This window comes from Tachypleus tridentatus, chromosome 12, assembly GCF_004210375.1.
Source record: "Tachypleus tridentatus isolate NWPU-2018 chromosome 12, ASM421037v1, whole genome shotgun sequence".
Lineage (NCBI taxonomy): Eukaryota > Metazoa > Arthropoda > Merostomata > Xiphosura > Limulidae > Tachypleus > Tachypleus tridentatus.
The window spans coordinates 49,684,851-49,699,503 of record NC_134836.1 but is presented as its reverse complement, the minus strand read 5'-3'; the positions used below and the strand labels follow the sequence as shown (position 1 = coordinate 49,699,503).

At 35.5% G+C, this 14,653-nt stretch overlaps 1 protein-coding gene across 1 annotated transcript; it reads right to left on the bottom strand.

The window, feature by feature from the left end:
- Nucleotides 1-3,571: 3,571 nt before the first annotated feature.
- LOC143233255 (uncharacterized) lies at nt 3,572-6,794 on the bottom strand. The gene is made up of 2 exons (XM_076469262.1): nt 5,018-6,794; nt 3,572-4,605 (listed from the first exon to the last, which is right to left on the bottom strand). The coding sequence occupies exon 1, from the start codon at nt 6,467-6,469 to the stop codon at nt 5,390-5,392; it is 1,080 nt and encodes a 359-aa protein (XP_076325377.1). The 5' UTR covers nt 6,470-6,794; the 3' UTR covers nt 3,572-4,605; nt 5,018-5,389.
- Nucleotides 6,795-14,653: the final 7,859 nt, after the last annotated feature.

Genomic DNA, 14,653 nt, shown 5'->3' with positions numbered 1-14,653 from the left:
CATTCAACAAATTTTACTTTAAAAAATCCCTTTTAAACATAAACTTATTTTATTATTACCAAAATAAAAAACGAGAACTGTTGCAGAACGACCATATTTTGAAATCATATAACTTTTAATAACTATATTTAATAAAAACCCAAAATATATTTAATAAGAACATGTGGACTTTCTGTATGAGAAAGTTACCAGTTTTTGTTTATCTTACATCATCTAAAACATCTTTTTTATTACACCTTAATATTATTTTTGATGATACATCATTGGATTATTATAACGAAAAACCTCTCTTAGAAGATTTCCCCTTGTAAATATTTGGTAATAACGTTTGAGATAAATTGGAAAAGTCCTGATACGCTCTAAACAATGTTGTAGTTAATGGCGGTACGGTTATAAAACTGCATTGTTTTATTACTAGAAACTTATGATACACTAAACAGTGTCGTAGCGTGTTATAATACGGCTGTAACTGTGTGTTATGGGAAACTTCATGGTACATTAAGAACAGTGGTGTAACTTGTTACGATGTGGTTATAACTGCATTGTTTTATTATTGGAAACTTATGATACACTAAACAGTGTCGTAGCATGTGATAATACGGCTGTAACTGTGTGTTATGGGAAACTTCATGGTACACTAAGAACAGTGATGTAACTTGTTACGATGTGGTTATAACTGCATTGTTTTATTATTGGAAACTTATGATACACTAAACAGTGTCGTAGCATGTGATAATACGGCTGTAACTGTGTGTTATGGGAGACTTCATGATACACTAAGAACAGTGGTGTAACTTGTTACGATGTGGTTATAACTGTGCATTGTTTTATTATTGGAAAGATCATCGTACGCTAACAACAATATTGTAAATTGTACTAATACGGCTACAGTTATGTATTGTTGTAATTAGTGATAATACGGCTATAACTGTGCGTTGCTTTTTACTGGAAATCTCATCGTACGCTAAAACAGTTTTATAATTTGTGATAATACGGCTACAGCTATGGATTGTTTTATTAGATAAAACGCATGATATACTGGGAACAGCATTGTAATTTACGATATTATGACTGTAATTGCGTATTGTTTTATTACTGTAAAATACGATACACTAGTAACAGAGCTGTAATTTGTAATAATACAGCTACAACTATGTATTGTCGTATTAATAGATAAACGATAATACACTAAGAACATTGTTATAATTAATGATGGTACGGTTATTACAGTACATTATTACTGAAAGACTTAAGAACAGTATTGTAATTTGTGATAAAACGGCTACAACTATGTATTATTGTATTAATAGATAAACCATGATATACTAAGAATATTGTCATAATTAGTGACGGTACGGTTATAAAACTGCATTGTTTTATTACGGAAAGACTTAAGAACAGTATTGTAATTTGTGATAAAACGGCTGTAATTATGCACTCTTTTATTAGTGGAAACTCATGATAGAACTAAGAACAGTGATGTAATTTGTTATAAAACGGTTAAAGCTATGCATTATTCTGTTATTACTGGAAAACTCATGATAGAACTAAGAACAGTGGTGTAATTCGTTATAAAACGGTTAAAGTTATGCATTATTCTGTTATTACTGAAAACTCATGATAGAACTAAGAACAGTGGTGTAATTTGTTATAGAACGGCTACAGTTATACATTGTCTTATTACATGATGTATGAAAATGCATTGAAATGTAAAAGAAAAAAATTGTCGTAAAATATTTTTAATAAACCGTATATTTTTTAAGATGTGACTACAGACATTCAGTTTAAATGTATAACTTCTGGTTTGGTCATATTAGGATTTATCTATTTATCTATCTATATATATACATATTTATGAAATATTGTTAATGGCCAGTTGTTCATACGTGACATTTTCACACTTGATGATATGTAAATTTACTACATAACTTTCTAGACCCAATTTTTACAACCATCAAGTATTATCTATTATCCGGTTTGTATCAGAAGTAAAGTCTTGAACATATGGCTGAAAAACAAACAATATTTGCACCATTCATTTGCTACGTTTGTTTGACTAGTTTTATCACTAATTCTTAAAAGATCTGTCAGGTTAAGTGGTTATTTGGAACGTAATACTAAAGTTCAGAATTGTGAAGAAGCTATACTTTGGAATCTTGTTATGAACAAATGTGTCAACATTTAAGTTAGTTCGTCAAGAGAAATAATATCACGTGGTTGTCATTATTATCAGAATAACCGAATCTTAAGATACTCTGTACTTACTTATAATCGACAAGTCTAATTGTGGTATGGTTTGTAGTTTCAAGTATGGATAAAATATTTTGTTTGTTCGTTCGTTTAAAGCTACACAAGAGCTATCTGCACTGGCCGACCATTAATTTTCAACTGAATAAAAACTGTATAACCTGAATACTTTCAAAAGGTCCATCTTTCAATAGCTTTCAGGTTATAGGGTTTTTATTTATTTCTATTAAGACGTTTTGAATTTACACGTGGTTTTCTAACATCATGGATTAATTTTGAACTGATAGACAAGAAGAAAGGTAGCTAATAAATAACACTCACCGCCAACTTCTAAGCTACTTTTGTTTGAATAAATTGTAGAAGTTGACTGTTACTCTTCTAACGCACTCACTGTTCCAAAATGCGGAACGCTTTTTGCGATAGTGGTCACGAACTGCGAATCATGGAATTCACTGTTCTCGCACACTAACTATGGGAAGCGCTCAGCCCATGTTAGAATTGAAACCTCAATTATCAGTTATAGGAGTCCAGCAAGGAAGTTACACAATCAATGATATTACCCTTCCCCACAATGTTTATGTATAAAATAAAAGCATTATTATATTAAAATACATCCAGAATTATGTACCTGCTACCCCTCTCCACCAGTTAAGTTAGGCTGTTCTTTCAAATATGAAGTTTGTTTTTCCCGCCTATTTATCTCGATTCCTTTGTATTTCAGTAAAATAGCAGTTGGTGGTAGTTGTTGAATACTTATTTTTAATTAATTTAATTTCATACTTTACAACGATGTTACAGTGTAATCTTTAAATAACTCATTTATAGATACACCATTTTAAGCAACTGTCGCTTATACATTTTCCAGATGAATATCAATATACAGGGTGGCCCGTTAGTCCCTACCCATCCATATGTTATTATGTTATATTCAGTTATAATGTATTATAAATTTGTTTCTGTTTGTTTTTTTTTCAGAGAAATATGGCCGATGTAAACCCATTTACACTTGAAGAGCGTATTGTGACAAGTACGTGGGTACATGAGCGCAAGAATACTGGTGACAGCACACAAATACACTGGATACATAAGATATATGGATGGGTAGGAACTTACGGGCCACCCTGTATTTTTTAAAGAAAAAAACACATTGAAGTTTAATTATTACTAATAGTTTCTGAACAGACAGAAGGAACAAAATATTTAAAAATAGGAAGTTCTGAGGACATTTTAGAAAGTAAAAAAAAAATTTGATCAAGATTTCCGTCTTGCAATAACTGTTAATTTTTGAGTAATTGTAGTGAAAAATATAATAATCCACATGAAATATTAAAAAATCAGATATAATTCAGTAATTTAGTTTGATATGAATTCATTGGTCTAAAAAGTTTATACAAGAAAAGGTCTTCCAATATTTATTATTACCAACAGATGAAAAAAATGTTGAAATAGACTTCGAGCTTATACATAGAAACAAACAGGAAAAGTAAACATATAAGACAAAAATAAACGAAGTTGTATATCATAGGATGGAGGCTGATTAGTGGCTTACATAGGACTAATTATATATATATATATGCTAACAAAAGGTTTTTACATGGACCCAACTTTTCTATAAACGAATCTACAGGGGAATCTTGAAGGAGAATAAATGTATAGCAAATTACATCGAACGAAACACAGGGAAAAAAATGTTTTACAAAGTATTTTATTAACGTCACACAGTCAAACTCGTCTGGCAACCATGGTAACGATTAATACAGTATATCAGTAAAACAGGTGGGGCTAAAGATATTCCATAATACATTACTTTCATGTTATACATCTATTATGTGTATATCCATTCACTCAAATGTGGCATAAGTACATATAAATTGTTGTGGTTTCATAATTTTTTTGTGATGAACGAGGAATGTATTTAAGTAATGTGGATAAAAGATGGGGTGTTTCTCTACTAGTTAGAAAAGTTTCATATTAGGAACTGTAAAATAACGTCTGGTACATACACACACACAAAACCTTTGTCTTTGGACTTTCTCGGAACCATTAAGAATGGCAAACTGATAATGAAATTTCAAATATTCGACCATTTTTAACAATGAAGATGGCTAATAACACATTTACACAGTTTCTTAATATCTTTTGTAATGTGTTTTACCTTCCCTTTACTACCTTAATCGATATCTAAGTAAACGAGTAATTAATGATTCCCGCGTTATTTAATAGGTGTCGTTCTGGAGTTTTCAGATGTCGTTGAAGATGAAATAGTGTTCGAACTTGTAAATAAAATATTTTGTCGATAGCCTTCGTCTTTATTGCTACACTTTGAATACTTTAATGGTCGTCTATTTCCTACATCAACTGAAAAGGAGAAAATATTTTATATTGTTTTTACCACAAATGAATTACTTTTGGCACAGACATACACTAAACCAAAGGATATTTCTTTGAATAGCATATTCGTCAAGATAATACCTTCTCACTATGGGTCACTTTCAAAACTGTCTTACTTATTTTGAGAGGTTATGCATTACTTCCAAAGAAAACTAACTATAACAGGACTACACATTATTACACATAGTAATTCAACTTACTTGCATCAATAATCTTATTAATATCTTACCACGAGAGGCGTCAAGTAATTTTATTTACATAACCAAGGAAGCTAACACCGTACTTGTAGTTACAGAGTAACGTTTCGCAGTAAGGTTTAGAAACTATGATTCCATCTTTTCTAAATGATGAGGACGTAAAGAAACAAAACTTTGCTTACCTACTATGTTTATATGAGTGAATCATCGTATTTTCCATTTACATTTGTTCGTAAAATGTTCTCATGTAAATAAGTATTTTTAAAAAGTCTGTTTTAACAAAAACAGAAAACTTCATTTCTGTATTTCTTCATCCGCCAACCACTAGTTAACTTACGCTTCTGTTTCTTCACATACACACATCATCTTGTTTCACGTGTAAGTTGCAGCTTCTACCCTTTTGCGCTGATTAGATATTCCAAGCAGTTGCGGGTATAACAATTTTAAAACCACGAATATAACTTGAAGATGATGTTAATTGTCTCCAGTAACCGGTGGGGGTTAGAAAGCCCGGTGATAGTTCATATTAAAGGATGTTATATGTGATGTTTAAGTCATAAGTAAAACTCGGGAGAACTGGGGTTGCTGGTCGCACCACTGGACACACTGGACAGTGACCTCTGGGAACAGTCGCGAATCTTGTTCCCGCTCACTTGTTGTTTGTACAGATCTCTCTCTTGACATACTCTCTCAAGCTCTAATCGAAGCCGACTCATCTCGGCCTGAAGTAATCTGTTTTTCGTCTCTAGCTCATATCTTTGAGCTAACCGTTTATTTCGACAATTTTGAGCGTAACCCCGGTTTTTCAAGGTTCGTCTTTTCTGTTTGAGTTTTATAACGTCTTCCCTTGGATAGCCGTGAAGCCGTTTGTTCAGTTCTCGAACGGTCAAGTTGGTCAGTACTTCGTCATTCATGGCGTGCCATGATGACTGTTCTTGATCCGAGGATAAACATCCTCCCGAATTACTTCCCCCGTCCAACTGGTAAACGGGCGAGCAGGATATTTGATTAGAACATCTTCCCAGGAAACGAGGGATGGCTCCTGTATCCTGATGAATGGTTGTAGACGAAACATCGGTAAAATCTCTTCTATCGAGCCAATTGTCCAGGTCCGTTGCACTGTGCGGCCGCAGATCCAAAGGTTTGTGTGTGGGCATTCCTCCGTACCGAAGGGTTTGAGTGAGCCACATCATGTTATCGTCCACAGAATTGGGTGTCTTAGAATCCATTGTGACGGGGGGCAAAGTTGGGGTAGCTAAGGTTGAAGTCGGCATTGCTACGAAAGCCGGGGAAGGTGGGTTTTCCATGGCAGTTCCAGGAGCACTGACAGTTTCAGCTATGTACTTTCTTGGAGCCGGTACCAAGTTTGACATGTCATTATACACTGTTAAATGCTGCTCCGAGTTGAGTGGTACTGTAGGTCCTAGCGGAATAGACCCTGTGGATACAGGTGCGACCTCGGAGACACCGAACTTGTTGCGGGCTTCTATCTCCCTCTTGACCACTTCTTCCAGATGGTCGAGATCAAAATCGTGCACATAGTCTTCCGGCATGCCGTTTCCGTTTGTCTCCATGGCTCCTCGCATCCAGATCTGCTTATCAAGCCCCGACTCCACTATTCCAACTTCCTGCATCAAAATAGAAGCCGTGTACAAAGATCGACCTTGGTTTTCCTCATGCGCAGTAGGAGGAAGGAGATTTCGTTGTTTCTAAAACCGTCTCATATTCAACACGTCCAATCACAATAAGTAGCGACGCAAACTGCGTGAAATCACAATTTATATATATATGTGTGTGTGTGTGTGTGTTTAATTCTGATTAGGTCAAGAAATACGTATTTCAAAAACTATTAGTCCCACTAGACTAAGCAAACATCAACTAAAAATTACCAGTCTATATCTTCCTCGACTTTTTCTGAGAAAGACTGTTTCTACTTTTCACTCGTGAGGACGCTGTCAGCTGAGTGCTCCAATATCGTGTGTCGCATGATGTACTCGCGATGCGCGGGGCGTTTCAGGCGTTCACTCCGTTTCATTACGTGCGGGTATGTATCAGCTGTGTGACCATTTCGTGACGTCATCAGTGTGTTTGCTTGGCAGAGTTTACTAGTGGTTCGAAGCTTCTTGAATATGTATGTTCTCTGGTCAGAAGGACGACCCTATAAACAAAGTGTCCATCCTACTAGAACATTCGATTGGCAGGTTGATAGTGTGTGGAGACTATTTTTAAAACACGGTAAATTTGCCACGAAATATGCTAGTGTGATAATTAACTAAAACTAGTAAGGAAGTGGCGTTGCACTGTTGAAACTGTTTATATTAAATTAAACTTTTCAGTAGCGAGAATTGTAATATTACTTCCAAATCGATCTAGGTTACTTAAAACTGAGTAGAGAGAGTTGTAATATTACTTTCTGAACGATTTAGGTTAACTTAAACTCAATAGCAAGAGTTGTAGTATTACTTTCTGTACGATCTAGGTTAACTTAAACTCAGTTGCAAGAGTTGTAATATTTCTTTCTGTACGATCCAGATTAACTTAAACTCAGTGGTGAGAGTTGTAATATTAGTTTCCAGGATTCAGGACAATGTCTCACCAGAAGAAATAATTAGAGAAACACATTAGATGTTTTCATTGCTTTAAATATTTCTTAAATATTAGATCACCAAAATAATCATTATACAATACTAGCCGGTTACCCGTGGTGCCAGTGCTCACTGGGGGTGCCAACAGTTGGTAGGGATTGACAGTGCATGGTAGCTATGAGCGATTTGCAGCCTTATATAATAATCCCTTTTGAATTTTTTTGTCTTGTCTAAAGACAAAATACACCAAAGACAAAAGATATTTACTTAGTTATTAGTGAGAAACGTGCTAATTAATTGTAATGACACTATTCATCGATTTGTAACTCTGTAATTCTGGAAAAACTATTAGGTCCGCGTGTTACGTTTCATGACGTCATATCTGCACCCTACGTGTTTGTAAACAAATAGCACCGCTTGGAGAACATTTTTCCAAGTTGTTCTCAATTTCTTGCCACAAATTACAGTTTTTCGTTTGATTACTCGGTGGATACTTGAACAACTGATAATTGTTTCTGGCGTTATTCGTCACTTTATAACTTTGTAAACATCGAATCTACGTGTCATCTCTTCACTTTCGGTTTGCTCCACTACACGCAGCAAATTCAGCGGCCTAATTATTTTTTTTCTTCTGTTTCTTCGAATGGACAAAAATAAAGTTCTCCGTGATGGGAAACGGAGACGACACGGGAAAATCGTGACCTCTATTGCAAATTCACGTGCGCACATAAAAAACATTTTGCGAAGTTGGGGTTGTGCATTGTGTAATAAAAGTTTTTTTCGGTGTCATACATATAAGCAAGAGTTTCATTATTGTATGATTACAGGATATGTCGCACGTTCGAATCCAAACATGCTCGCCCTTTCATCGTGGGGGCGTTATAATGTGACGGTCAATCCCACTATTCATTGATAAAAGAGTAGCCCAAGAGTTGGCGGTGGGTGGTGATGACTAGCTGCCTTCCCTCTTGACATGCTAAATTAGGGACAGCTAGCGCAGTTAGTCCTCGTGTAGCTTTGCGCGAAATTCATAAACAAACAAACAAACAGGATTAGTCATATATAGTAACACACAGATTATAGCAAGTTACAATATATAATAGCACAATAGCACATAGTTTATCACTAGCAGAGTTAACTGATAAATCATTTCATAGTGTTAATTCAGAATATAGCAGTGTGTCCTAACACCGCGCAGGAATTTTTCCGTTGTTTTGCGTCTAGAATTGCAATCTGGCAATGCGTGTGGAGTCCGTTCTGATGCTCAGTGGAGGTACATCTCACGTTTCCTTAGTGGTTGACCACGAATCTGCTACACGGGTTGACACTGCTGTCCACTGTTTTGTGTTCAGACAAAACTGTTTTGTTTGCTTTTTTATAAGTATGAATTTTGTATTTTCCAATCGTTTTTTGAAAAATATTTAGTGTCTTATATTCAATTGAAAAATGCGTTGACAAATGTTTGGTTAAAGTAGAACCATTTCTGTTTAATGAGACGCCAATTTTATGCAATAAAGTACCGAATTTTTTGCAACAATTTGTAATTTCTCATCTTGAAAATAAATCTATAATTATCAAATTCCATACCTAATTCGATTAACACTTTGAAATACTCTTTTGAAGTAATTTTCCTGACATAATTAAGTTCTCACTTTGAAACAAACAAACCTCAAATTACAAACAAAAAAAACTTTCAAGATGTCTCTACAAAAGTAATACAAATAAATAAAAAGGTGGACCGTATGAAAATTATTTGGGTGAGACATTGTTCGTATTCCTAATTTCTAAGCTAACTAGGTGTAGTAAAACCTCTTAGCGACAGTTTTAATGTAATTTTTAGCAATAGAATTGTGCTCTATCACAGGAAACTTCTCCGTTCCATTTTATGAGATTCTTTTTGTCATGACCTTGAATTTGTGTAATTAAGAGGCTAATAGTCCATGTTTAGCTGTATTAGACAGAAGTTACTAAATACGTCAATATTTTCTCATCACATTGTAGGAATTGTTGGCTTCTTGCCAATTTTTTCCAAATGTAAAGAATACATCTGCTAAATGCCTATGTAAATTTAAAATGAATAATATTAGAAAAGTAATAATAATACAAGTCTTTATTGCCCTTATTATTTCTTTTATTGCTGAGCAAGGTGGGTTTCCTGCAAAGTTTTTCATTACCATTTTCAGACTTACTAATAGCAGAGTATTAAGACACCATACTTCTAAGTAATTGATAACAAGTCCTGATGTGTGTGGTTATTGGCTGTTGAGTGTCAGATCAATTGACTCTGTTTGTAGTGTAAGAAGTATTTAAATAAGTTTAACTATTTGATACATAGCTCCGCCTGGAAGCCGTATTTTAGTATTTAATTTGATAAGAGCCTATTTAATGCGTGAATTCATGATTTACTATATCAGTTTAGTTAAACATAAATAAAATAAACTGATCAGATTTAACCCTACATGTTTAACAAAGAGGCCGCTACAGGAAAGCAGTAACCTTCTACCCCTTAAAAATAAATGTAACTGTTTTTATTTCATTTTTACTTTGAACTGCTAGTTTTCTTTGACATGCTGTGGAATGTCACATTTTTATTAGTTGATATGAACTCGTTTATTAAGGAATTTTCGTGGTGTTTAGAATGACTGGGTGGTCCAGTTGAAACATGTAGGATTGTGCAATGTGGTAATTTCATTTTGTTTATTTTAATGTCTTATTACATTTATATAGTAAATCACATGTTCGTGTATTAATTTTTAATTAACGAAGCTATATTGCACTTGTTTAGCTTCTCGACAAGTGGTCAGTAATAATTTAATATAATGTTAGTAATCTAGTGTCTCAACCAACTCTTGTCTAAATATAGTGTACTATAGACTCGTGATGTGTAATGACGTAGACGAAACGGTTCTTGTTCGCGCTACTGATGATATAAATAGTGTTTCGAGCACGACTAGGTCTACTGTATTCTATCCGTCTCGATGACGACTGGTACTGAGTGAAAGGCCTCGTCAACAATGGATATAGCACATATAGTGTGGCTGATATATTATTAAATTATTATTCACATTCACCACTAATTTGTTATAATTACAATGAGTCCAGAGCCAACAAGTCACTTGTTTATTGTCTTGTAGCATATTGTCCTTATCTAGGGTATGTCACAGAGAAGTGGATAAGATACCAAAGAGATATCTTAGACAAGAAGATAAGATGCCTTCAGCATATCTTCTCCTCAACTGGTTTTAGAGAAGTGATTCCGTGGAAGATAAAACTCTTGAGGAAATGGACAAACCGACTTGGGATAATTGTAGAAAAGTGACACCAATGTCGTGTTACTAAAAAAAAACACCAGGGTTAAAACGTTGACATTCAATTTGTCAAACTATTATCAATACTATATATTCAAAATAGGAAGTAGATCTAATCAGTGAAAATAGGTTCATAAACTCTACACATACTTTGGGCTTAACATTGCTAACACTAGTCTTTTTGTATTCGTTCCTTTCCTTCCATTCATGTAATCCCTTATTTAATTGTCGGTGTTTAACTAAACGTTATTAGTGTTACTACGAGTTAAGCGGTTTCATTTACTCTACTGTTTCATAAACAGTTACAATATTATTTAAATACTTCCGGATTTTGCTGTTTAGAAGTAGCCATGCATATTATAAATGTCTCATTGTTTTTTGACGTATACATACATATACGTCATCCTGTGGGACAGCGGCAAATTTACGAAGTCACAACGCTGAAATTCTGAATTTGACTCCTCCACGGTGGACACAGTAGATAGTTCAATTTGGCTATATTCTAAAACAAACAAGTCTTTTGTGTGTGTGTGTGTATGTATATATATATAGTAGTGTTCTAGGTATCGTGTTGCACTTTCTCGTTCGTTGGTCGTGTTGTTTCCAATCGTTGCAAGTTTCAGTGAATAATAACGAGATACGTCTTGGGTCACACGTTTAGTAAACATTTCTACAGATCCTCAAGTGTACATGGACAACTGCTTCACGGATCACGTTTAAGTAGACAAAAGGTACAAAAATTCGCGGAAGAAATTGACACTTATGTGGTCAAATGTGATTACTGTGATTTCATTTTTTTCATTATTTTCATAAGAATAGCCTTTGACTGTGAAGTGTGGTTGGAAACTTGTTAACGTTTGGCTCGTGAATCTTTGTAGACTTCAACTCGGTTTATCATTTCGTAGGAAGACGTGTCTAGTTGGGTTTTTTTCGCGAAGTTATTCTCGAAATGTTGTTTCTTGTTGCTATCCGAAACGATATTTGTTAGGAGTTTTTCCGTTTCTGAAATTTAGTGTGTTTTTTCACACTGCATACTTTAACTATTTTGCTATTCGAATATTTTTACTCTAAAAACGCTGTGAAATATTTCTCCAGCCATAACTTGCCTTGACAACATCGCACTGTCAAATAGTCGGGAATTCAAATAAATTTCGCGAGTAGCGTCATTGCTTACATCTGTGCCAATATGCCAATGCATCACTACGGAAAAATTGTTGTGATAACACACTAATAATCCCCAACCTTACACGTGCACGATACAGGCAGTTCTTAATCTTATCTGAACACAGATTACAGATAAGTCGTTAGAGAAATGATATGTTGATTCCAGTACGAGTGTTTGGTATAAAAACTTCATATTCATGAACCTTTAACGGAATCGTATTATAAAGCAATATATATTTAGTATTCTCAAATTGTAATTATTTTAAAGAGAAGTAATTTCATTAATTTTTATTGTAAGTGACTCGCGTACTTCAGAGATTATTAGTAGGTGGAAGTGAAAAACTTAATTGTTGTTCTAAAACCGTCGTTGTTTGTTGTTAAGCGCAAAAAGCTGCATCACGAAGGGCTATGTGTGCTGTACCTACTACGGGTGTCGATACCCAAATTTTAGCGTTATAGCCTATCAAACTTACCGCTAATCCACTGGGGAATGTAAAGGAAATAGAATCATTAATTCCTGAAAGTATATATCATGAAACCACGTGTGTGTGGCTACGAAGGCGCCACTACAGGGGTAAGGTTCTTTTTTCCTTTCTTTTGAATTTCGCGCAAAGCTACTCGAGGGCTATCTGCACTGGCCGTCCCTAATTTAGCAGCGTAAGACTAGAGGGAAGGCAGTTAGTCATCACCACCCACCGCCAACTATTGGGCTACTCTTTTACCAACAAATAGTGGGATTGACCGTCACATTATAACGCCCCCACGGCTGAAAGGGCGAGCATGTTTGGTGCGGCCGGGATTCGAACCCGCGATCCTCGGATTAGGAGTGGAACGTATTAACGCACTTGGCCATGCCTGGCCCCCAGGGGTAAGAAGCAGGGACTGTGGAGTCGCAAACTACGTGTGTGTAACTGTAAGTAATTTTCAACCATAACTGATAAAAAACAAAGGAATAATTCTAAAACATGTATTCCGTGGTTCCCTAACGGTAACGGCCTATGTTGCTTATATCAGTAGTTCTCAAAGCGTTGGTTCTTAGCACACTGGTGGTACAAGGGCTGGTCCAAAATGTCACTGACGCTCAGCGCCACTGCCGACGCCATACGAGAGGACAGAGCAGGTGGGGTAGGACCTGTAGGAGGTTCTCGGGCGAAACTTTTTATGGAAACCAGTGTTATATACCGAACATTGGGCCCGTTTCAAAAGTGGTATTGTTGTTCTGAAAAGTGCAGTATAACTCATTAAAACTTGGCTTGAATTTGTTTTTCAAATATCACTGTGGAAGGACAGTTCATTAAGTTGGTGAGCGTCGTCTTCCATTTATAACAAGACATAACTTTTACTGATGAAACCTGTTGACGACAGATGACATAAAATACTAAGTTTGTGATAATGCGTACTTTGTTTTCACGCGTAGCCTTTCACTTAAACTACAACGTGGATTGAATCAGAAGATGAACACCTCGTTAGAGAAATAACTATAACGTAGAAGAAACTGACACCAGAAACGTTTTTGTAAAACATCCAAGAAAATGCGAGTGTATATATATTGCGTTAACAGCTCAACTGACGTAAATGCGACTTTTACGTGGTTCGCAAATAAACATATTACGTAGAATCTTTCTTGAAAAAAAACAACAACTGATTTATCAGGACAAAGAACTACTCATCTATTTGCTGGTTGGGAAAGTGACGAACAGATTTATATTGTTTCAGGCAGTTGCATGTGGTCCGCGCTTTAAGTACTGCTTCCCGTTCCCAAACTCGTGCCACGAGCCGCATTCACCGAACGCACGCATATCCGTCGATCCTTGAATGGGGATTAGGTGGAATGTTTAAAGTAATGTCAGCGTCTGCATCCTCGTTTTGCAGCTTTGTGTCACCACAATAGAGATATCTGGGAATAGTTCGTGGCTTAGTATATCTACCTTCCGGCCGTGTTTTACATTCTAAAAGTATGAAAAAGATTTCAAACTATTGCAAAAGCTCAAAGACAGCTTTTGATACGTTTTTATATCGTATTACGAAAAAATATTACAGACCATATTAATTATTTTTCGAGAAACAAGCGAGATGTTAATTATTACCTGCTATTATATATATATATATATATATATATAAATACTTTCTATTGGTTCTTTTATCCTCCCCTCTCTTCAGTGGCTCAGCGGTAGATATGAAGCCTTATAAGGCGAAATACTTGGGTTTCACACTAGTGTTAATTCACAGCACTGATAGCAGCTCATTGTGTAACTTTGTGTTTAACAAGAGAAAAATGCATGAATATTTTTATTTAATATCGAAATGGAAAATTAGAGAAAACGTATGTATCCAATTTACTTTTATTTTAAATGAAGTAAGAGGTAGGAGCGATGGTATAAAACATAGCCAATGGGCGCAACAGTTTATATTATATTCTTACAGATGCTGCAAAAACACTTAATGTGTTGATGTAAGAGAAAGGCCCGGTATGGCAAGGTGGTTAAGACACTCGACTTGTAATTCCAGAGTCGTGGGTTCAAGTCCCCATCCCACCAAACATGTTCGCCCTTTCAGCCGTGGGGGCATTATAATGTAACGGTCAGTCCCACTATTCGTTGGTAAAAGGTAGCCCAAGAGTTGGCGATGGGTGGTGATGACTAGCTGCCTTTCCTGTAGTTTTACACTGCTAAATTAGGAACGGCTAGCACAGATAGCCCTCGAGTAGGTTTGCGTGAATCTCAAAAACGAACAAACAAACAAATATAAGAAAAAAATGAAA

What these genes read in the sequence shown, in the direction of transcription:
- LOC143233255 (XM_076469262.1), bottom strand. Translation starts at nt 6,469, where the DNA reads ATGCAGGAAGTTGGAATAGTGGAGTCGGGGCTTGATAAGCAGATCTGG.